The following is a 24,005-nucleotide window of genomic DNA, read 5'->3' as shown; positions in this document are numbered from 1 at the left end:
ATCACTTGTGGTGCAGGACTCCACTTTTTTGTAAGTGTTTAATGATTAAACGCTTTATAGCTAGTCCCTGGATAGTTTAACCCCTTAATGACTGCCCTATCGGGATTCTACAACAGTCATTAAGGGTACTTCTTTTGACGCGACGCCTTTCTACGGCGGCACGTCAGAAGAAGATTTAGGGACATCGGGTTAGATTGGTGCCGCTGTCGGGCTGATTGAGCTGCGCATGCTCAGTTACATACAGCTGGGTCCTGCCAGGAGGTGGAACCCGGTGGGGACAGAAGCCGACGGCATCGGGGCACTCGCCGGATCCCAGGGCTGCAGCAGGAGGGATTGGATCCCCTGGTAAGCACATTGGGGGAGTCCAATCCACGGTGGGGACATTTACAGTACACGCCGCGGTCATGCTTGACTGCTGTGTGTAAGGGGTTAAACACCCGGGATCAGAGTTTTTCCGATCCTGGGTGTTAGTGGCAGGTATGAGCTGTGATATCACAGCCCGACACCGTCACCAGCTAAACCCGATGTCTGAAATCTTCTTCTGACGCGCCACCGTAGAAAGGCGTCACGTCAGAAGAAGTACCCTTAATGACCGCCATAAAAAGCCGATAGGGCAGTCATTAAGTCAATAAAAATGCATTTAAAAAATGCTTGTGTGTACGTGAAATAAAATGCAAGTCTGAAAAAAAACATTGATTACAATTGGTCAGAGTGCAATGCAACTTCTGCACATCAAATGCACACGCAGAATATGTGCGTAAAAAACGCAAGTGGGAAAGGGGCCTTAATCTCCATCCTTACTAAACACTTGATTTGCAGGAACCTTTAATACACTTACCATTTATACATAGCTGTGGTGCATGAATGAGAAAAGCCACTGCTTTACCAAACACATTTTTCCTGAAATTGGGAGATTTCTTTCCTCATTCAAGATTTTATTGAATATTATGAAACATAGGCATAGTAAAGTATAACTGTGATGTAACTGCCTTCAGAGCATACACAGAGTAACAAACAAACATTCTTGTTAAGAAGTGTAGAAACAATATGAACAATGGAGCTTCCAGTAAAAGCTCAATACATAACCAGAAATGAAATGTGTCTTCAACTTGTATTTGGTAGTTAAGATATACCGGAGAATATACAATACAGTAAAAATAGACCAGTAAAGAGAGAAGGAAAAAAGGGCATGAGTAAGAAGGGGAGGGGAAGTCGGAAAGGTAGAGAGGAGATGGGATGGATCAGGGAACTAGTGGGGAGGGGTACTGGTACCAAGGTCACACCACTTTAACAGAGATTAGCATGCGGTATTCCGCGGAGACAACAAACCATTGCCAGTGAAACCAAGTCTTGGAAAGTCGTGTGTGGTCTCTGGGGATTGTACTATGACAGTGGTGGCGAACCTATGGCACGGGTGCCAGGGGTGGCGCTCAGAGCCATCTCTATGGTCACCCTTGCCATCACCCAAGGGCAGTGTTCATCAGACAGGACTTAAGGCCTCTTGCAGCCCAGGACCCTAGAAGGAAGCTACAATGATAATCCAAACTTTTTCTCCTTCTTTCTACTGTATTGGTGTCCTCAGGTGCCTATACAATTCAAACCTGCGAAAGAGCAGGGAGTAATAAGTTACTGCTTAAATTGTCGCATTGGCACTTTGCGAAAAATACATGGGTTTTGGTTGTAGTTTGGGCACTCGGTGTCTAAAAGGTTTGCCATCACTGTATTATGACTTCCTCCATTCTCTGAGTCAGGGCTATCTCCTGAAGCCACTCGCTCATTGTGGGGGTGGGGATCTGATTTCCATTTCCTCAGGATAATTGTTTTAAGCTTGCAGGAGATGCCTGATCAGGGATTTCTTGTAAGCTGACACGGATATATCAACCATGTATAGAAGCACTGCCTCTGGGGTATTAGTGATCCCACAATGTCAGCACACATTCATGACTAATGGGAACCATGTATGTAGTAGTGCTGTTGCCCTGTACCACCTGCTTAGAAATTTGTAACTTGCCTCCTGGTGTTTAGAGGCTATAACAACTCTCTGGGTTAAAGAAAAACAGTTTATCAACTGAAATTGGGAGATTTTATTTTATTTCTTCTGATCTCTAAGAGTCATTGCAGCTTTTTGTGAATATTTATGGAAACCTTCTCTTCTGATAATAATAATAATTCCTTTATTTATATAGCGCACACAGATTATGCAGTGCTGCAGTTTGCCAAATTGGTCCCTGTCCCCAATGGGGCTCACAATCTAATCAACCTACCAGTATGTTCTGGAGTGTGGGGGGAACCTGGAGGACCCAGAGGAAACCCACATAAACATGGAGAAAACATACAAACTCTTTGCAGATGTTGACCCTGGGACATTCTGAGCTCCTACCGTACATCACAGCAGGTTAGCCATTGATGAGTTTGCTGTAGATAAGAGGGATAACTGTTTGTGTTTCCCCAAACCTAAGGGTAGACCCACACAGAGCTTGAGTTTAGACTTTTTAAAGACATTTTGGATCCAAAGACAGGTGTTGAGAATCCAGAAGAGATCTATAAAGTCCTTATATTATGAATACAAAATATGCAATTTTTGTGTGAAATCAATAGGCATAAAAAACAACCCTACACCTATAAACATGCATGTATTTATAGTGACAGTTCTTAAGCCTATGTTTAAGGTTTGGGTACATAATTTATGCCCTGTCATTTTATCTTTATGAAATTCTGACTTTACTGTCAAGATGAACATGAGGCTCACAGACCATATATTACAAGAGGTATTGAATCACCCCTAGAGTAATATGATCTTTGTTAAGGCACAGATCACTGGTTAGATGAATAATTTAAACCTGCCTTGCTATGTTTCTCATCTTTCCAAGTCATTTAAATATATCACACAAACCATTATTAATAGGATCCTCATTTTTGTACTGTTATTTAATGTAGCAATGTCCCAGATAATGATAATAAATCTTGGTCAGCTGTCTATTTTGTTACTATACCCGCCAAACACACTCACCCTCCCTTACCATGAGAACAAGGAACGAGTTGTTATGATTCCCATATATGGAAAATTGAAGCATAAAGTATCTTTTGCCTGTCAGAGAGATTTGCAGTGCCAGACAAACACATCCTTAAGAAGCTTGCAGAACAAACTAAATACCCATGCATTTTTTACGTTTATTAAGCTCTTTTTCACAATAGATTTACAGTCAATTCAAAAATATGTGCGAATAAAGCTTAAATAACAGTGATACTCAGTACCCATCTATATGTTTTCACACAGCTTTTCGCTATGTATCTGTTAACCAGTTCACAGTGGAGAGGGTAACGGAGGAAAGTGCTTCAGGCACTCAGTGACAGGGAAAAAATGTTTTCTTTTCCAACAAATAACTGTGACTCGAATTTATTGCTGGTGTTACAGTATACAGATGAATGGCAGAGTCCATATGCTTGCTAAATAACTCGGGAGTAATGACAATGCGGAATTGGTTAAACTGTATCAAAAGAATACGTTCAAAATGGGCTTCTGCAACATACAACATATATATCATTGTGCCTTGGAAAAGTGCTTCAGAGATTCCCATTTCTCAATGATCTCAATAAGAGTCATTTAAACCATATTATAAAATTGCTCGTTGGTAAAATTGTATTTATTTACTGCAAACAGCCTTCAGTCACTCTGATATAATACCAAAAATGCTTTCATTAGGAATGTTGGCTTGGAGACAGCAGTTGGACCCTAAAGAAACTTTTTATTGCTGCAATAGGAGAAGTAGATTCAGAAGCACAAGACGGACATGTCCATGGTCCAGAACATTTTCCTTTTTATAATCCTTTCTTACTTCAGCCACTTGGGCACTTCCACCTATAAAACAGGAGACACGTAATCAATGTGATGTTGTAGAGATTGTTGAATAAAATTAGCTTGTAGTTAAAGGGGTATTCTCATTTCACCAAATTGCTGGGGGTTTTTTTGCATTATGAAAAATTATACATTTTTCCAATATACTTTTTATATCAATTCCTCACAGTTTTCTTGATCTATGCTTGCTGTCCTGTAGAAAGTTTCCATGCTGAAATCTTATGGTCACACAGGTGCATGGCTCGTTAGTATGAGACAGTAATCAGAGCTGAGGTTATGACAAGCCGTGCACCTGTGTGACCATGATAAGATTTCTATCCTCTGGAAATAAATATAGAAGCTTTCTATAGAGAGATCTAGAGAACCATGAGGACATGTTACAGAAAGTATATCGGAAAATTGCATAACTTTTCATTTTCATTAAACAAAGAATAACATTTATTTACTTAAATGGGTAACATTTTTAATGGCAGTTCTCTGGCCTAATTGATGTTGCATAGTGCAGGTACATCATCACAGGTATGGGTGGCAGTTTCTTAAAGTAACATATGATGATGCATTTGTACTATGGGCGAGGCTAGTTATACTCTTCACTGGTTATGTGTATACAGCATTCAAACTTCTTCTCTGTGTAATGCTGAATTTTCTAGAATGTAGAAGGAAATCATTATAATACTGTTAATGCTCTGCATAATTGCTTGGTTACAGCTCGTGGATCTAAATTCCCAATATCGTGGATCTGAAATGGCTATACCTCCCAGGCACCCCCCACCCCCCCGTCAAACTCTCAGCTGGAGGATGCATGGAGGAGCAGGAGTTGGAAGATGCAGGGACGCACAGTTGATAGCTTGCAAAAGTTTGCACATCTGCAGCTTAAACTGGGGTGACTGATTGACATTGTACATGTTTTTATGTAAAGCTATTTTTTTCACATGGTATTTCTATAAACGAAAAATGTAATTGAAAAAATTATCCTTTTATGTTAACCCCAAATATTAACCAAGCTTGTGTTGCTATATTCATAATAACCCAATAACACACTCCTTGCTGAAAAAGCGACATAATAATATGGAGAGGGCTCAAGGACTTGGCCCTCTTCATAAAGGCCGAGGGTTTGCTTCATATTGCAACAAAAACTCAGCGTTAACACTTGCGATCGGTCGTGGTGCCGTTTGTGGAAGTTAACTCTTTACATTGCACCTTTACAGCCATCTTGGTTGTGACGTTGTGACGTCATCAGTGAGAAACGATCCATCGCAGACTCCAGGGTATGTCATGGTAGGATAAATCAGACAACCTAGGGTTGAAGTGCCCTAGGTGGTCTGAAAAATTGTAAAAAATTATTATTTAAAACATAAAAAAATTAAGGAACATGAAAGTTCAAATCACCCCCTTTTTAAACAATAAAAATCATAAACATGTGATGTATCAATGCATTCCTAAAGTCTTGATCTATCAATTTTAAAAAAACGCCTATTCCTGGTGCTGGACCACGTAACAGAAAATAACACCCAAATGTTCAAAACAATAGTTTTTTGTCATTGAGCAGAACAAAAATGTAATTAAAATGTGATCAAAAGGTTGTACGGTACCACAAATTGTATCCATGTAATCATCACGAAGTGCTGCAAAGAATTAAACCTTATACAGCTTTATATGCCAAAGTATGAAAAAGATATTAGCACCAGAAGCTAGCAAATCTCTGCACCAGCCCAGGCCATTTTTCACTTTTTTCATCAATTCTTTTTCAACAAGCTACAACTTTAATATTTTTCTGTCACTATAGCTATATGGGGTCTTGTTTTTTGGTGATGAAATATAATTTTTAACTGCACAATTTTGGGTTTCATATATCCTACTGGTGAACTTTTATTAACTCTTTCTGTGCAGTATATTTAAAAATTAACTCAAATCTGCCTTTTTTTAGATTGAAATCAGAACCCTATTAAAATTTTTCTGCTTATATCGTTGAACCTAAATAACATAATAACCATTTTCTCTGGGTTATTACGCATACAGTAATAACCTGTCTTTGCATGATGAAATAAATGTCAATTTGAGCATCATTTTTCCTTTATTTTTTAAAATTGTTTTGTCATATGGGATAAATACTAGTATAGTTTTGTAGTTTGGGTTGGTACAGGTTCCCTTTTTATTTCAAAGGGCAAACCATTTTGTGTTTGGTAACTTTTTTCGTACACTTCAGAACCCTGCACATGCTCTGCAGCCACTTAGACACCACTGTCCATGTTTGACCACAGTGTCTAAGGGGTTAAACACCGGGGATTGGTAAAAAAAAAAGGCGATAAGGTGGTCATTAAGCCATTAAAACCTATATACTTCTGGTATCCCCCTAATCACACCAACCTAAACAATAAAGGATAGTTTGGAGTGCACAGTGAAAGCCGTAAAGCCCACAAAAGTTTTTTTTTTTTCCGTTCACTGTATTTGTAATATTTTACTACTTGTTACAAAGAAAACAAGCCTTTATAAAACTATGTACAGTACATAGAAAAATAAAAATGTTATGGATCTTTAAAAAAAGTGAACAAAAATGGTTACACAAAAAACTAAAAAGAGTGTGATGCTTACAAGGTCACTTACACAGGTGGTTTTGTAATTTATTTATGAAAATAGGGGGAATTGTGCAAAATTCTAAATACTCTGCAGCTAATTACATATAAATAAAACATTAACCCTTTAACAACGTGTAAAGCATTAGTATGTCACAAGTAGGCTGCTGTTGTATGGAGTGGGCTGCACCTCTCCATAAAAGATAGTTGTTTGCTGCATACCCCAGCAAACACCCACTGCTAACACCAGTGTTAACCCATTAATCGCCGCCGGGAATGCTTTGCTAGTGTCATTAAAAAGCATATTGGCTTAAATCGTTGCTCCTTGTGAGCTCATCGGGGATTGCCAATCTTTTACCTAGACAGCCGTGAGTCATAAAAAGACCAAAGGCTGTATCATTTTAACCCATAAATGATGTTGAAAATCCCCATATGTTGCCATACTGTAGTATGGCAGTATATGGTAGGATCAAACAGACAAACAGACCTCGGGTTAAAGTACCTTAGGGAGTTTGAAAAATAGTAATAAAAAAAAATTAAATTTAAAAAATAAATTAAAAAAACTAAAGATTCAAATCCTTTTCGTTAATATAATTAAAAAACAGTAAAAAATCGTAAACATGTTAGTTATCGTTGCTTCCCAAAATGTCCAATCTATCAAAATATAATAACGGTAAAAAATGGCATTGCAAAAATAGACCTGGACATTCAAGTACCAATGACTCTTAGTCATGAAAGGGTAAAAGGTAATATATATTTCTGCTCTGTTGAAGTACAATGCAGAGTATCCAATATTTTAGAGGTAAAAGTAAAAAAGAATGCAAAATTTTGTCAGTTCCCTACATTATTTTAAAGGCTATGATGTCATTCCAAATGGCTACAAATGAGTTTTCTAGCATACTTTAAATTTACCTGGCCAACATAATATTAGGCCTTTTCAACTGCATTTTAAGTTTTTTTTAATTTGCTTTATTTGGTTTCTGCAGCTTCTAAGCTCTACATTGAGCATAACATTACTACCAACACATAATGCTGCTCGGAAATAAAAAAATTGATGGACAGTCTGACCACTACTGCATGTTCTTATGAGATGATCTATTACCTAGAAAAATACTATTTTGACATAAAAATGTATGCAAATCAAAAAATAAATATATAATCGGAAATATGTCTGCAACAATTTCAAACTTGTGAGAATTAATTTATTTTTTAATCCTGTCATCACTGGTCAACAAAAATGACATCAACCAGTAGTGAAGGGAAGTAAAGAAAGGTTGCCAACTGCCATGCCGGGTACAGACATGTTGATTCACCAGAACATCACTGGCTGTCTCTATTACAATTTGCCACAGGCAGGCTGGTATATAAGATGTGTGTGTCCTTCCATTGCAGTGTACTTATTATGGATATGTGTTTTTTTTTTTTTTTAAAGTGTTGTATTTTTGTGTAATATGGCCAGTTGTTAAACAGTTGAAATATAGAGGGGTTAAGTAGTAGGCCACAATCATGAAAATCCGAGGTAAGTTTAACCGGTTCGCGACCGCCCCCAATGTATTCACGGCGGGGGTCGGGTCGCGCTGCATGGAGAGGGCTCACGGGCTGAACCCTCTCCATAGCCGGTAAGTCTTTGCTGCATATTGCAGCAAAGGCTTACCGGTAACACCCGCGATCGGTGCTAGCACCGATCACGGGTGTTTTCGCAGCAATGGCTGCCGGCAAAGCTGCCAGCAGCCTCAAAAAGATAGCGGCGCACGGGCGCCGCCATCTTACCTGGGATCGCCGCTCCCCGTGACATCATCGGGGGGCGGCGAGCCGTCTCCATGGTAGCCTCGGGTCTTCGGAAGACCCGAGGCTATTTCGTTTTAACCCCTTCATTACAATGTGCTGATTACAATGTGCACATTGTAATGAATGAGGAGGAAAATCCCCATATACTGCCATACTGTAGTATGGCAGTATATCATAGGATCGATCAGACAACCTAGGGTTAAAGTACCCTAGGGAGTCTGAAAAATAGTAAAAATAAAAATAAAAAAAAGTTTAAAAAAAAAAATTATAATAAAAAAACCTAAAATTTCAAATCACCCCCCTTTCCCTAGAACTGACATAAATATAAATAAACAGTAAAAATCATAAACACATCAGGTATCGACGCGTCCGAAAATGCCCGATCTATCAAAATATGATAACGGTTTTTCAATGCGTTTAACCCCGTAACGGAAAATAGCGCCCAAAGTCGAAAATGGCACTTTTTTGCCATTTTGAAAAATATAAAAAAATCTATAAAAAGTGATCAAAAGGTTGTACAGTCCTAAAAATGATATCAGTGAAAATATTATAAAATTTCGCAAAAAATGACACCACCCACAGCTCCGTACACCAAAGTATAAAAAAGTTATTAGCACCAGAAGTTGGCAAAATCAAAAAAATTATTTTAGTACAGGAGGTTTTAATTTTTGTAAATGTATGAAAACATTATAAAACCTATACAAATTTGGTATCCCCTTAATCGTACTGACCCAAAGAATAATGTAGACATGTCATTTGGGGTGCTCAGTGAAAGATGTAATATCCAAGCCCACAAGAAAAGGGCACAAATGCATTTTTTCACCATTTTCATTGCATTTAGAATTTTTTTCCTGCTTCCGAGTACATGGCATGGAATATTTAATACCATCACTATGAAGTGCAATTTGTTACGCAGAAAACAAGCTGTCACACAGCTCTTTATGTGTAAAAATAAAAAAGTTATAGATTTTTGAAGGTGGGCAGTGAAAAATGGACATGAAAAAACAGGAAAGGGCCCGGTCATTAACCGGTTAAAAACAATTTGGTTGTTATTTTGTATAACTAAAAAAAATATACATAAACAAATAAAATCATAACATTTTTTAGTATCACCGCATCCCAAAATGCTCGTCCTGTCAAAAAAACTGTGCCAATTTTGACACTTTTTTTCTGCCAATAAAAATTTTAATAAAATGTGATCCAAAGATCAAATAGTTGTCATAATGGAGTTAATGAAAATCTCATCCTTAAAAAAATTACACCATGCCCCGCTCTGTAAAGTATGAAAAAGTTATGTTCTAGAATTTTTTAAAAAAAATTTAAGACATAAGAAAGCTATATACATTTAGTATCTCAGCAGTCATACTGATCCAAAGAATAAAGGGGACTGCACAGTAAAAACCATGAAAACAAACCACTTAAATGGGTAACACAAACTTCTTAAACATACTTAGGGTAACAAATAACACATTCTAAAATTCAATGTTATTAACAAAAATACAGCCTTTCCAACATATAATTCCATCCTTTCTCTATCATTCCTGGTGTTTACAATTTGGTTGTCCATGCATTTGACAGTAAACTTCTGACTATGGTTGGTCAGAATCCTTTGGCTTCTCTTGCATTGCAGGAGAAGGGGAAAGGTGGAAGCAGAGAGCACTTCCTGACCAGCAGCAGCTACTACACTGTTCTCAGCACCCTGGAGAGGAGACTTCAACAGCAACACTACAAACAAGAAAGCTCTGGATCCGAGGGGAGGGGTGACACAGCAGTGCTGATGGTATATTTTATTATATATTTTTTATTGATTTAATAAATGTATGTGAGGCAGCAGAGCTGAGTTTGTCATTTTGTCTTATATCCATCCCATGACTCTGATTTGTCTCATCTTTCTTTTTCTATGTGTCAGATAGTAGTAGATAGTTAAGAAGCTAAATGAAAGTACCATGTACCCTGATAATCTAAGAACATTGTCAGCACACATCATCTCATAGCATAGAATAATCATGAAGTGTCTACTCAGCTAGTGCCCGCTTACACAATTTTATACTGACCATCACTGAGTGATAGGACCAAAAACAGCAATAAAACTGTATAAAATAATTTTTAGGGGTTAAAAATTGTCTTTATTGTGTAACAATTAAAATCTGAGAACTTTCTTTCATGGGCAAAACCCTTTAACAGAATGATGCACCACATTTGGATTTTTTTTCCAGTTTCCCAGTAGATGACACAAAATATTTATTGGTATAGAAAGTCTAAATTTCCTGCAGATAACAAGCCTCACATTGAAAATGGAAAAATCATAAAGGTTTTGCTCATGGAAGGAGGGGAGGGAGAATAGTAAAACGCAAAAACATGGTCTTGAAGGGGTTAATATAGCTCTACAATTATCAATCTACAATTTTGGTGCTGCATTTGTTTTGCTCTTGCTTCTGGTACTGTATTTATGTAATACATTATTATAATTTAAAGGGATAGTGTGCTTATTTTAATTAAAGGGGGGTCACTGTATATGCAAATATTAATTCAGGGCAAGAATTGTATATACTAGGTTAATAACCAGTCTTTGCACTCTTATTCTCCCAGAACCCTATTTAAACTTGTCTCCCTTTTTTGAACCAGTTCCTGTACTGCTATGTTTTTCTTAACAAAATTGTAAAAAGTACTACATGCATAGTATTACTAATGATTTCTGTATTAGAAAAATTACAATATATATAAAATCAACTTGGCCCTCACCATACAAGGTGGGTGTTTGCTGCATATTGCAGTCGGTGCTAACTTGGCATTAAAAAGCTAGCAGCGCATGGGCTCAGATTGTCGCTCCCTGTGATGTCATCCAAAGACCGGATGCTGTCGGATTTTAGCCGATCTATTACAATGTGTGTGCGATTTGCACTTTGTAATAGATGGAATAGATGGAATAGATGCATATATTCAAAGTGACAGTATATAGCAATATATGATAGGATCAATCCATATGGTAGGATCAATCAAACAGCCTAGGGTCTAGTCGGTCTGAAAAATAGTAACAAAATAAATAAAAAGTAAAAATAAATAAAAATTCTAAATCACATCCCTTTCCCTTCAACTGATATAAATAAAAATAAACAGTAAAAATTCACAAACATGTTTGGACATTTTAGGACATGGCAAAATATAATAATGATTGTTCCTGGGGTTTAATACCATAATGGAAAATTATGTAAAAAAATGCCACTTAATAAGTGTCTTAAAACATACCTTTTTAAGCTGTTTGATATTACTGGACCTAATTGATTCAAGAAGTTGATCTCTTGAGTTCTTCTCTGCAGGCCCAGTCTTTTCTACTATTCTCCTCTGAGAAGCGGGAGACAAAGAGTTTCTAATGTTCTCATTAATAAGTGGTGGTGCCAGTGGAGCCATAGGTGGTGGAGGGGGAGGAGGTACAGGTACTCCCCCTTTTTTGGGAGTGCCTTTTTGGGGAGGGTTGGCAGCCGATTTTCCCAATAATTTTGGGGGTTCTTTTGGAGGTGGAATTACTTTTGGAACTTCTAAACTGTTTTTCTTGCTCTCTGCTTCTTTTAAGGCTTTCTGTTCTGAAATTCTCCGTTGCCTTTGCTTGTCCATATTACGACTTAGCAAGTTTGTAACAGTCATGCGTGGACCTGCTAGTTCAAAATGGTAACCAAGTTTTAAGAGGGTAGTGTTTTCTTTTAACATCTTTGCTATTTCCATCTCAGTTTTCCCACCACATATGTGGCGCTGATTATGGAAGCGTAGTTCGGTAAGAGTGTCATTGTGCTGGAGAGCTCTAAATATGGCCAATATGCCCTTTCCTGTGATGTGGTTGGAGTCCAGATTGATGCTCGTAATGGTCTTGTTGGACTTCAACATGGCAGAAATGGCCAAAGCAATATGGTCATCAGCCCGTGTGTTGGCTAAGGAAAAGATCTTAACAACAGTATTGAACTCCAAAGCCTCAGTAAAACTCATTAATGTCTCTATGGTGATACAGTCTGAATTGTTCAGATTGAGCTCTGTCAGCTCAGCTTCATTGTTTTTCACTTTTTCTAGGAGTTCATCAAAAATACTAGATGATTCATCATCTTTGTTCTCCTCTGCTACATTCTTCGATCCATTTTCAGCTCTTGGTGGCTCTGCGTTCTGCACATTCTTTTTTTCTTGTTCGCATGTTTGTTTTTGTGTTATACTTTTATTGCCTTGGATACTCTCTGATTTCTCTTTTTTCTGTATAGTCTTGTCTGTATTTTTTTTCTCTTCCAGTTTTTTTTCAGCTTCTGGCTTTGGAACTTCTTTTTTTTCTACATTTTCCTTAATCTTCTTCTCCATTTTCTCTTCAGTAGTTTCTTTTTCTGTTTTCTCCTTCTCTGTTGCTTTTGGAGTTTTATCTTCATCCAGCTTTTTCGATGCAGTTCTTTCTAATTTGCCTTTATCTATTGTACTGCTGTTCTTCTCTTGCCTAAACCTCTCCCGCATTTTGCTGACTCGATCATCTTTTGGTTTCTCTGTTTCTTTATTTGCCTTTGATTTGGTGCCTTTTATTTCTTCCTGTTTTTTACTTGGTGCAGAGTCTTTTGGACGGGTCTCCTTAAGCTTGTCTTCTTTTTGTGACTCTTCTTTTGCCTTTAAACTCTAAAAAAAATGGTCAGAGGTCAGTTGATGTATTTCTTGCTTATATCAGAGTTTCACATTAAATTGTAAGTACCAGTTTCAACAGGAAACAAAAAATGCAATATTATAAATGCATTATGCTTATGTTAGGGGTATGCAAAATGAAACTTCAAATAGACTTACTAAATTTCCCTGATAATGTTTTTCTATCTACTAGGTAGCTACATTTTTCACTAGCGCTTCCATTCCCAGGGTCTAGTACAACTTGATCTGTCCCTGTCCCATCACTGCTAGGTACTGGCTGTAATAACTGCACAGTGAACATCTTAAAAAAACACAGTAAACAATTATCTTCTATAAAGCATTGTGTACTGAATGCTGTTTCAGGCACAACTGAACATGTGTGCAGACCTAGAGAGTCCACAATGAATTCTGTCAACTAAAAGTAATTAAAATAAATAGAGGCATGGACTGTCAGCTTTTAGGACCAGCACCAAATTCCAGAAGCTTTAGATCTTTATCTGGCACACTTTTTCACTTCTCCATACTGTACTGTGCTTTAAACTGGCCATATCAATATCAGAAGTCACACTAGTAAAAATGTTATTATAAATAGTAACTTCATACTCTGAAGAAGACTATTATTATTCCTGTACTGACCATCCCTCATCCTCACCTGGTGTTTTCTGCTAATGCTGGAGACAACAGGTTTTTTTCCTCAAAGGGAACCTTTTAGACACATCTAGCCCTCCAAAACTTGTGTCTTAGGTCTTACCTCATTTAATGTAATGAGTTGCTCTGCATGGTGATATTGGAATGAGTCAGTGGCTCCTGTGAACTATAAAACCCCCAAATCTGCATTGTAATCCTGTGACTGGGTCAGCCTGGGTGTTACTGAACGGAGTCAGGTTGCAACACCCCCATCCTCCTCTGCCTTTTGTTAACAAGCCCCCTGCACAAATTTAAAGGGCCAGCGCACCGATAGTTGTCGCTGGCCAGATGCCCTTCTTGATAAATTCCCAGCCTCTTCCTGTCTTCCCTTCCAGATCGTTGTGCCTCTCAACCTTAGAAAAAGCTTTGTTCCCATGTACTTTGAGTACATTTCCCGTTGTGACCCCGGTTCCGTTCCTGATTACACTCCTCTGCTACCTGCCTTGACCTGTTGCTGTGTCCCCGACTCTGATTCCATGTTGCCCATCCCGACCTCCTGCCTGTCCGAATACGGTTCTGCCTAACGTCTATGTACTTCGTCTTAGGTGCCACTTTTGACAAAGTCGCACCTGTGGAATGACCTGGTGGTACCACTCCGCAGCAAGTCCAACCCGCTTTGCGGCAGGCTCTGGTGAAAACTGGGTATCACTTAGATTCTGGTCCCAGGTGTCGGCTTATGTCATCATCCGCAGTGGTCCAGTGGGTCCACTATCCCTGGGGCCTGACAATTATATCTACTTTTTTTTTAAACTAACCAGTTCTTTTGCATTTATTATAGTTACACACCCTTAGCTCACCACCCTGGGCTGTATACTTTCTTTTCCTTCACTTGTCACTTCACGGGTCACTTCTGCAGCTGCATCACTCTAAGATGTCTTCCCCTATTCTACTAAGATTACATCTCCCACAATCCACCTGGTCCACACAGCTTCTTCACACAGGGGAACGAGCAGTCAGCTCCCTGTTCCCTGCAGGTCTTTACAGTAAAACTCTGAACGGCTCATTAAATCAGTTATGGTTACAGCAGGGAACAGGGAGCTGACTGCTCATGAGCGACTGGAGAGCAGAGAAAGCAAGCAGGTCGTTTTTGTGGAAACTGTAAGTATTTCCACTTGAATGCTTAGTAACAAACATTCTATTTAGTTGCATCCTCTATGTTTCTCTTGAAGAGCCCTGTTATCGGGGGCAAAAGGCATAGAGGTGGAGAGATGAGAACATAGGACATATTGTCAATCGCTGTAGTACACTAGGACTTGCATACATACAGGGAGATGCAGGGAGCTTCATTGTTTGCTAGATCGCAATAACTTGTGCTGACAACATAAGTTTAGCATCCCTATATGCCACAATAGACCTGCGCTTTGTGAGCCAACTAATAGCACCTTAAAGCATGTTTTATGCACAAGGTGCGCTCTCTGACCTATGGAAGTCCTTTTTATGATTATCTGTGACCGTGTGTCATAAACCTCAAACTTATGGCCACACTGATTCACACATTGGAGTGTTCTTAATTATTACTAATAAAAGTTATATTTTATTTTTTTTCCCCAATTATACCTGTGATCCCATTTCAACCTCTTTTTTTGGGGTGTTATATCTAATTTAGCTCCTCAGTGACTTTATTTGAAACTGTAAGTGTAGCAGGAGCTGGCAGTGCACAGAAATGACTTTGATTTCATGAAGAGGTGGCAGAAGATTTAAAGGGGTATTCTCATCTGGGCATTCACATTCTGTTCCATTAATTTGCCATATATAAACATTTCTTCAATTAGATGTTATTAAAAAAAATGTTCCTGTGTGAAGATAATTTCTCATAAATGTAGTCATATGGTCCCTTAGAAACAAGACTGTGTCCTTCGATACGGCACCTCTGCTGGAGGGATTGCTCAAAAACACAAAAGGTTTTTGTATATGAAATGTCCGGGAGTTACTACATGTCCCACAGCTGTCCTGTGGTAATGATCGCTGAATCCAGGTTGTCAGGCAGGACTCATTACAGCATGTCTGGCCACCACTGCCAAAATGTGATGTGGTCGTATCCGAGGAAGCCATCCTGTTTCTAAGGGACAACATGACTACATTTATGAGAAATTATCTTCACACACGAACATTTTTTTTAATAACATCCAATTGAAAAAATGTTTAAATATGGCAGATATATGAAACTGAATGTGAATGCCCAGATGAGAATACCCCTTTAATGACACTGAATTAGTGAAGTGATAAGTGTGGGGAGATAAAGTAAAGTGAGGTCTATCTTTGCCACTGGAGAACCCCTTTAAGGACGCGGCCTCATTTATAAAATCCGCCCTGTCTCACTAGAAGTGGTTATGGCTTTTAGAACGTTTTAACATATGCAGGGGATTTTGAGATTGTTTTCTCATGACATATTGTTTAAAATTTTGCATGATATCTTTTGTGTTAAGTTATTGAAAAAAACGAATGTGGCAAAAATTTTTCAAAATTCTTTATTTTCAAAGTTCTCTACTTTTGAAGCAGATTAATTCATAACTTACATTACCCAAATGTCTGCTTTATGTTGCCATGGTTTTTTAAGACAACACATATTTTAATAGAATGTTATGAAGCTTAGAATTTGTGTGCCATTTTTCAAATTTTTGGGAAAATCTTCAAACTTCGTATTTAGATGGACCTGCTCAACCTTTAATTGACTGTGGGAGGCTTAAATAATACCTAGACTCGTATATCACCCCATTATGGAAAAAGCACTTTTAAGAAGTTTGTTAACCCTTTACATGCTTTATAGGGTTTAAAACAAAATGGAGGTGCGGTCTACACATTGTTATATTTTTGGACAATACATCCGTTTTGGGCAGAAAATTAAACATGTGCAATGGATAAATTAAAAAGGCTCCACAAAGTTTGATACCCAATATCTCCTACAATGTACACCTCATATGTAGTGGTAAACATAGAATGGAAGGAGGCTCAATCTAGAGCAGATTTGCATTGTCAAATTGTACAGGCTACAATTTTCTCCTTTTTTTTATTGTGGACTTATAGGGGTTAATTTTTTGCCACATGAGATGTACTTTTCTGCTACATAATTTTGGGGCATCTATAGCTAATTGATAAGATTTTATTAACTCTTTGTTGGTGGAGAAAATGAAAATATTTAATTTTTGGTAAGATTTTTTTGTTTTGTTTTTTGGCCGTTCACCATACCATAAAAATACTATATTTTTTTTAATTTATTGGGTCACAACAATTACAGAGATACCTCATTTATATATGGTAGATTTTTTTTTTTCCTATTTTACTCAATAAAAAATAATTTGGAGAAAAAATCTTATTCATTTTAGCATCACTGTCTTTTCAGATGCACAGCTTTTTATTTTTTGGCTGACAAATCTGGTTAAGGACTTATTTTTTTGTAAGTAGAGTTGTTCTTTTTAGTGGTCTTATTTAGGAGTGTGTAACATTTTTTAATATCACTTTTTAGAGCACTTTTAAAAAGGTATTAAATTAAAATCTTTTTCAGAATGTTTTTTTTTTTTTTTTAACATGGGGGTCTGCATCTTCAGAGCCACGTACAAACTCTGAAGAAACTAGAAGAACAGGACTGCTGTTAAAGTTTGTGGGGAGGTGAGTAATGGAGTAACAATAGGGAGAAGGGCGGATAACAACATTTTGCAGCCCGGATTTGGCCCTTGGGCTTTGTGAATGATACCTGTGGTCTAGAGTGTCCAGTTACAGAGGGTCATACTAAGGAGCATTTTTTAATGTCTTTTTTTAATCCCATCCAAGCCCAGATTACCATCGCAGACTGACAGTAAGTCATAAACTACAGCATAAGTGGTCCTGGGAGTCATATTATAAAGTAACAGAAACAAAGAGCTTGAATAGGACCACCTTCATAAACCTCATGTCATGCAATGAGTTTGGGTTGATAGAGGTGGTGAAATGTTCTCTTAAACTGACTTCAGGAGTGGGACCGTAGGGGAGTATATCGGTGTGCAGATACAGAGTGTAGAGCGTAATAGTGTTGAATAGGAACAGTGGAAAATTCAATGTAAGTGGGGGAACATGGGGGTTATAGCATTTTGAATGTAAGGCATAAGGTGGTCACAGTCTATATGAATTGGGGTGCATGTGAGATGTCCACTATAGCATCAGAATTGTTGAATATCATTCATAGATGTCCAGTTATCCAGTGTATAAGGGCCATTAATGGGCGCCTAGGGCAGTATGAGCTGTAAATATGGCTCTAGATAAATGTATCAAACATATGTATATAGGTGAGGGCATATAAAACATAACTTTTACTATTGCGGTTAAAAGAAAACAACACCAAAGTGAACCATCACATGAAAATATAAACCAGAGATAAAAGCTGACCAAAGTCAATAGGTTGGTTTCTCTGTAGGATACAACAACCATCCAAGTTAGATGCAAACACAATAATATAGCACCTATAGGGCCTACTAGGGCAAGTCCATGACTAGGGAACACCTGGGACTGTCCTTGTAAGGACGGGAGCTATATCTGGGAACTAGGGCGAGTGGAGTTGAGGGCTTACTAGGGGCAGCGCATCCACCTATTCCTGACCTAGATGTGCCTGAGACCCATCATCTACAACCCTCGTCTGGTCCTACCTCGGGATGGGTGAGATCTGACCAATTTTTCTTTTTACCTAAAGTATTTATTGATATATTTCCCCATCCAGAGTCTATAGTTATGATGCTGTATGTGTTTGCTTAGGGATCCACCTTTTCCCTTACAGGTTGGCAAAACGTTCTATTAGGCTATCAGAGTTCATATACTTTATGCTGTTTGTGTTTGCATCTAACTTGGATGGTTGTTGTATCCTACAGAGAAACCAACCTATTGACTTTGGTCAGCTTTTATCTCTGGTTTATATTTTCATGTGATGGTTCACTTTGGTGTTGTTTTCTTTTAACCGCAATAGTAAAAGTTATGTTTTATATGCCCTCACCTATATACATATGTTTAAGATTGAGATGGTGAATCCAGTGGCCTTTTTGACTGCAACTTGCGATATAGCAAATTAAGCCCGTGTCTAGATTATAGATAAATGTATCATAACATTCTGGGGATCATTTACTAAGGGCCCGTAATGGGCGCCTAGGGCAGTATGAGCTGTAAATATGTAAATATGGCTCTAGATAAATGTATCACAACATTCTGGGGGTCATTTACTAAGGGTCCTGTAAGCAAGATGCAGACCCCCGTATTTGCGTTTTCCCGACGTGTTACCCGAATATTTCCGATTTGCGTCGATTTTCCCTGTATTGCCCCTGGATTTTGGCGCACGCGATTAGATTTTGGCGCACCGGCGCCGGCATGCATGCGACGGAAATCGGGGGAGTGTGGCCGAACGAAAATCCAACGGATTCGGAAAAACCGCCGCATTTAAAAAAAAAATGTGGCATGGGACTCGCGCTTACCTTCACCAGGTATAGGCCAGTGAATTTCAGGGCATTCCGGCGGGCCTCGGGGAACTTCAGCATAGCAGCGACATCTGGTGGACGGCGGAGGAACTACCTTAGTAAATCGCCGGAAGACCCGAATCCACCGCACAGAACGAGCCGCTGGATCACGAATGGGCCGGGTAAGTAAATCTGCCCCTCTGTCTTTACTAAAAAGGTGGCAGAGGATGGAAAAAACTTTCTGTGCTGCATTGTACTACACAGAGAAGTTAGGTGGTGTGGCTGAGGAGGATGTGTTGTTCTCACTACACACAGGGAAGGCTGAGGGAGATGAACTGAATTAATTGTGAGCATTACACAAGGAGGGGAGGGGGCGATACTGAAGGAGATGAGTAGAAGGACTTGCTAGAGTTTGTGCATTAGATAATGAATCTTTTTCAGAAAGAGTGATAGAGTAGCAATGCTTTGTATAGGAATACATGAAATTAAGATGTCTGTCCATACTGCACACGTTTGGCCAAAAAAACCAAACACAGCATATCATCTCAAATTTTATGCCAACTGAAAGTCTCCTTTCACACACATCTATGCTTGTCCATGCCAGAACTTGTGTGTAGCATGCGTTCGGCTAGAGAAGGGGAGAGCTCCTCACAACACCTCTCTCCAAAGGAATTCATGCAGCAGCACCATATGTGCGGCACACGATAGAGTATGTTCTATCTTCTTTCTGGCTGCGGCATGGTTTTCTCATTGTGCATGTCCACTCTGAATTTCTATTATGGCTGTAATGCTAGCTGCTGTTCGTACAGTCATGGGAAAGGGGCCTTAAAGGAAAGCTACAATAAGTATTAAACAAAATAAATCTAAACATACTTGCCTATAAAAAGCAGCTAGGAGAGAGGGGACGCGATATCCGGCATTCCAGGCTGTTAATTATTCACACCTCCGTGCTCGGAGAGGCATCAATCGAGCATGAGGCGTAAATTCACGCTTCTCGGGTGACGTCACCTCCCTCTTGCAACATTGGAGAGGGAGGTGACATCACGCGAGAGGTGTGAATAATTAACAGCTTGGAGCACCGGTCCCTGCACTAGGGGCGATACCTACGTGTCAAGATTAAATAAGACCAGCGCCTGGATCAAGATGAAGAGGAGTATAGGTAATGTTTAGTTTTAATTTGCTTAATACTAGATTACCATTTAGCAAAGTGATAGAGCGGTGATGATTTTGACATTTTGTAGAAACTTTGCAGCCATTGGGTCACATTTATGAAAAGAAGTGCAAACAACACTATTTGTTGTTTGCCTGTGGAGTGTGCAGAGTGTGGCAGATTAATCAAAAGTGGCGCATGTTCTTTATTAATATGGTGATCCCTGCACTGCTCAGGAAGTTTGCTCCAACTTTTTGTTGCACCTTTAACAGAGTGTGCAACAGAATTCTGTCAAGTCGCATGGTCCGACTCTGCACACAAACGCCCCTTTAGAAGCAGAATTTTGTGGCGCATATTGCTGCCGCGATACAATACTGGTGCAGACATTTGTTTCAGTGCAAACATGTTCAAATGCTTTAATGAATGTGGGCCATTGAGTTGACCAAAAACTGATTGATACATTCTATCTATCCAAAAGCTAAGGCTTTACCAAAAGTAGGTCATGCCACAGGTCAACCAGTGTATCTACAACAGATGGATAAAAAAAGAAAAGAATCAAGTTGTTGCAATGGACAGTGCATACATCAACCCAATTGAAAAGCAGTGACTTAAGAGAGCTTGGCATAAACAAATGCCCACAAAACCACAATCAACTGAGCTGCAATGCTTTTAAGAAGAGTAGGCCAAAATTCTTCCACAATGACGTGAGAAACTGATAAAATAATTCAGGAAACAATTATTTCAGGTTGTTGTTAGTAAAGGTTGTACTACACACTATAAATTCAAGGACTTACTTCATTTTAATAAATGGCTTAAATTTTTTAAGTTATTGGAATCTATTGTGTGTTGTTTTTTATGTGAGGTCGTATGTACCTATTTATAAGACCAATAAGGAACAGCTGTTTTTTTTATTACTATTCGCTGATAAATGAAACCATTAAAACTGACCAACTGACCATCCAAAAAGATACCAAAAAGAACTAAAACTTTCCCTACAAAACATCTGGAATCGTATGTTTCAGGCATCTGCTGTAGCATTTAGTCTTGATCATCTGAGGAGGCTACGGTGCTACTAGTGGCCACTTCATTCCTCAACTTTACTTTGGAGTACTTACTGAAATATCCTCTTCAAGTACTTCTCCTTTGAATCCCAAAACCATGATTTGGTTATATGAAGTAACCTTTTGCCAATGGTCTACTTCAGTCCCGCAACTCCAACCTCCTCATTTCTCATCGATCTGACTTTGTGGTCAGTGGGGGAGATGTATTAATGTCGCAGTTATTAGAACAGTGCAAAGTAGTTTTGCAAGTTTTACAACCCTAAATTATGGTGGTGCACAGTATTTCGGGTGCAAATTAGGCTACTTTCACATTGATTAATGCTCATCCGGTCATAGGCCTGGTGAGCATACGGCAGCGTGCTGGAGAGGAGGAGGGATGAACGCTGCTCACCCCTCCCCTCTCCAGAGCAATGCATGGCACCCGCCTGTACGTACAAGGAAAAATAGAGCATGCTCTATCTCTTCCCCAAGCATGGTACGGCGGAACACATGTGTGGTCACTGTATCGCAGCCGAGTGGGTTCGTTTATATGTTCCCACAAGGACTGTATGAAAGGGACCTAATTCCAGTATTCACGGGTAGACAGCTTGATACATCTCCCTTAACTGACTTTGCTGTGCATCTCCTTCACCGTCACAGCTATCTCCCTGACTCCCTGGCCTGCACAATCCATTTCTTGTGTTTAAGTAGCCTTAAATGTCACACAGTGTTGGGATAAAACCAAACGGAATTTAGCCATAGGTGTAATAATCCTACCTAGACTTCCACTCATGAAGAAATAATGAAGCAGAACAATGGAAGAAGGAAAACAGAGTAGAACAAAGCTATTCTGTCCTGTGGAGGCACTGGGGCATATTGCAGTGATCACATTGTCATCATTATGTACCTAGTGGCCATCAGTAAAATCCTAGGGTCCCATGGTACAGCTACATAGAAATATTGTCTGACTGAAAGATACACATGTGTAGCCTAGTCCTTGCCTTCTTCTAAATAACTAGATCTTACCTTGGACTAGGGTCTTTTTATTTTAGTGATCCAGTCCCACCCTGAGTGTGCCCCATATTCTGCAGAATGACAAGTATGGCACAACAACTGAACTATACCAGGTAAAGGCACCACTTTTAAAAATAAAAACATATGCACAATGATAGAGTTGAATCCTAAGAAGAATTTCAAAGTGTTGTAAAATGTGGGAATTAATAGAGAGTTTAGTGTTGGTTTATTTCTCTGAATATGGAGGCAGCCACTGACACATGATGCGACAAGTAGGGAGAGATGTTACCTCAGCCTGCGCCAGTCTCCTGCTCTCCCTCTCGGCCTCCCTCTGACTGGACGCCCTCTCGGTCTGGTCCCTGCGCAGCCCTGCAGACACTCCAGCATCAGGGTCCCCGGCATCCAGCTCCTTCTGCAGTTGTTCCATCTCCTCCGGGGACAATGTGGACAGCAAGTTGTCTATGTCTGGGTCCTCGCTCACCTGCCGCCGGTACCTGGCCACCCTGGACATGACGGCTGATTCTGAGGGATCGAGCACCAGATGAGAGGAGAAACCTAACAAGAAAATAGACGCGGAGGTCAGGAAATGTGAAGCCTGTGCTCCCGACTAAACTTGGGAAATGTTCTGTGAAATGCAGCCCCAGAGAGTCGTGTAAGGAAGAAGCAGGTTAGAGGGAATCCCCCTGGTGGATACTGTTCTGCCACAGTCACCATCCAATGTCTCCGCTGCCGCTCCCCCTCCTCCTCCTCCTCCCAGGGGCTCGGATTCAAGACATTCTTGTGAATGTTCCACTCATGCCCAAATTTAGAGAGAGGATACATTTCTTTTTATGGAAATCACTGAGGGCTGGAAGTCAATAAACTAAGACTGTGGCTGGGATCAAGAATCTCGGTATATAGCCTGTATACCCCACCTGTGTACGTTTATATGATGGGCTAATCACTGGCCATAGAGGATGTGTAGACTATTGAACAGCCTCCATAATCTATGTACTCTGAAGATGTACAGTATATAGCACCCTACATATGAACACTAAGTAGCAATGCTGGGAAACAGTAATAACCATGCCCAGGACCTAGATAAAACAAGCTGGCATTGGGATGATCCCTCTAATAAACATATGTATGCTGAATCCTGATTAATTAACAAATCCTTATTTGGTAAAGAAAATATCTCTGTTTACAGTCTCCTTGCTGTGGAATTAACTGCAGCTCCACAAGTTATTACTACACATCCCAGGAATGTGAGTCTAGGACCACATATTACAGAAGGACACACTACCCCATAACACCTGCATAGGCATGTGGTCATACTGTATATTAGCATTTATGTGTTCTTTAAAACTGACTGTGTCTCAGCAGCAATAAGCTTTACAAGTTCCTATTCCTTTTCTTTTTTGTCATCACACTCCTGGTTTTAGTTTGGGAACATCTGCTTCAAAACCAGAATGTGGGAACACAGCCTAAGGAAACTACCATCAGGGGTTTAATGATCGTGGTTGTTGGGGGTTTGATCGAGACCAGGCCCTGGTATGGAGGGGACCCGCAGTCTGCCAGACTTTGGGTCCATGAAAGTGGAAAAGAATCAATTGTATGCATGTGCACTGTGTGCAGGCAGGGCACATCTATGCCGCCTCATGAAGTCATAGGGGCACATGTATCATAGCTTGGTCTCTCTGAGGTGAATTTTAGAGACTTTTGGTGGTTAGTTTTTGCACCTTATGTATGATCCTGTCTTTTACTTGTGATACATGTTTGGTTTTTCCTATCCTGGCAGGTGCAAATTTTGGCTTCTTTTTGAGACTTTTTGTTGCAAATGTCTCAAATACACATGAACACAAGGCA

The 24,005-nt window shown here is 39.4% G+C and overlaps 1 protein-coding gene across 1 annotated transcript; it reads right to left on the bottom strand.

Moving 5' to 3' along the window:
• Positions 1–941: 941 nt before the first annotated feature.
• LMOD1 (leiomodin 1) lies at positions 942–22,893 on the bottom strand. The gene is made up of 3 exons (XM_072137129.1): positions 22,450–22,893; positions 11,464–12,855; positions 942–3,859 (listed from the first exon to the last, which is right to left on the bottom strand). Exons 1-3 carry the CDS (start codon positions 22,669–22,671, stop codon positions 3,833–3,835), a joined length of 1,641 nt encoding a protein of 546 aa, XP_071993230.1. The 5' UTR covers positions 22,672–22,893; the 3' UTR covers positions 942–3,832.
• Between the last annotated feature and the right edge of the window lie 1,112 nt (positions 22,894–24,005).

This window comes from Engystomops pustulosus, chromosome 2 (genome assembly GCF_040894005.1).
Source record: "Engystomops pustulosus chromosome 2, aEngPut4.maternal, whole genome shotgun sequence".
Taxonomy (NCBI): Eukaryota; Metazoa; Chordata; class Amphibia; order Anura; family Leptodactylidae; genus Engystomops; species Engystomops pustulosus.
Note: the sequence above shows the minus strand (reverse complement) of the source record. Positions and strands in the feature narration are given on the sequence as shown.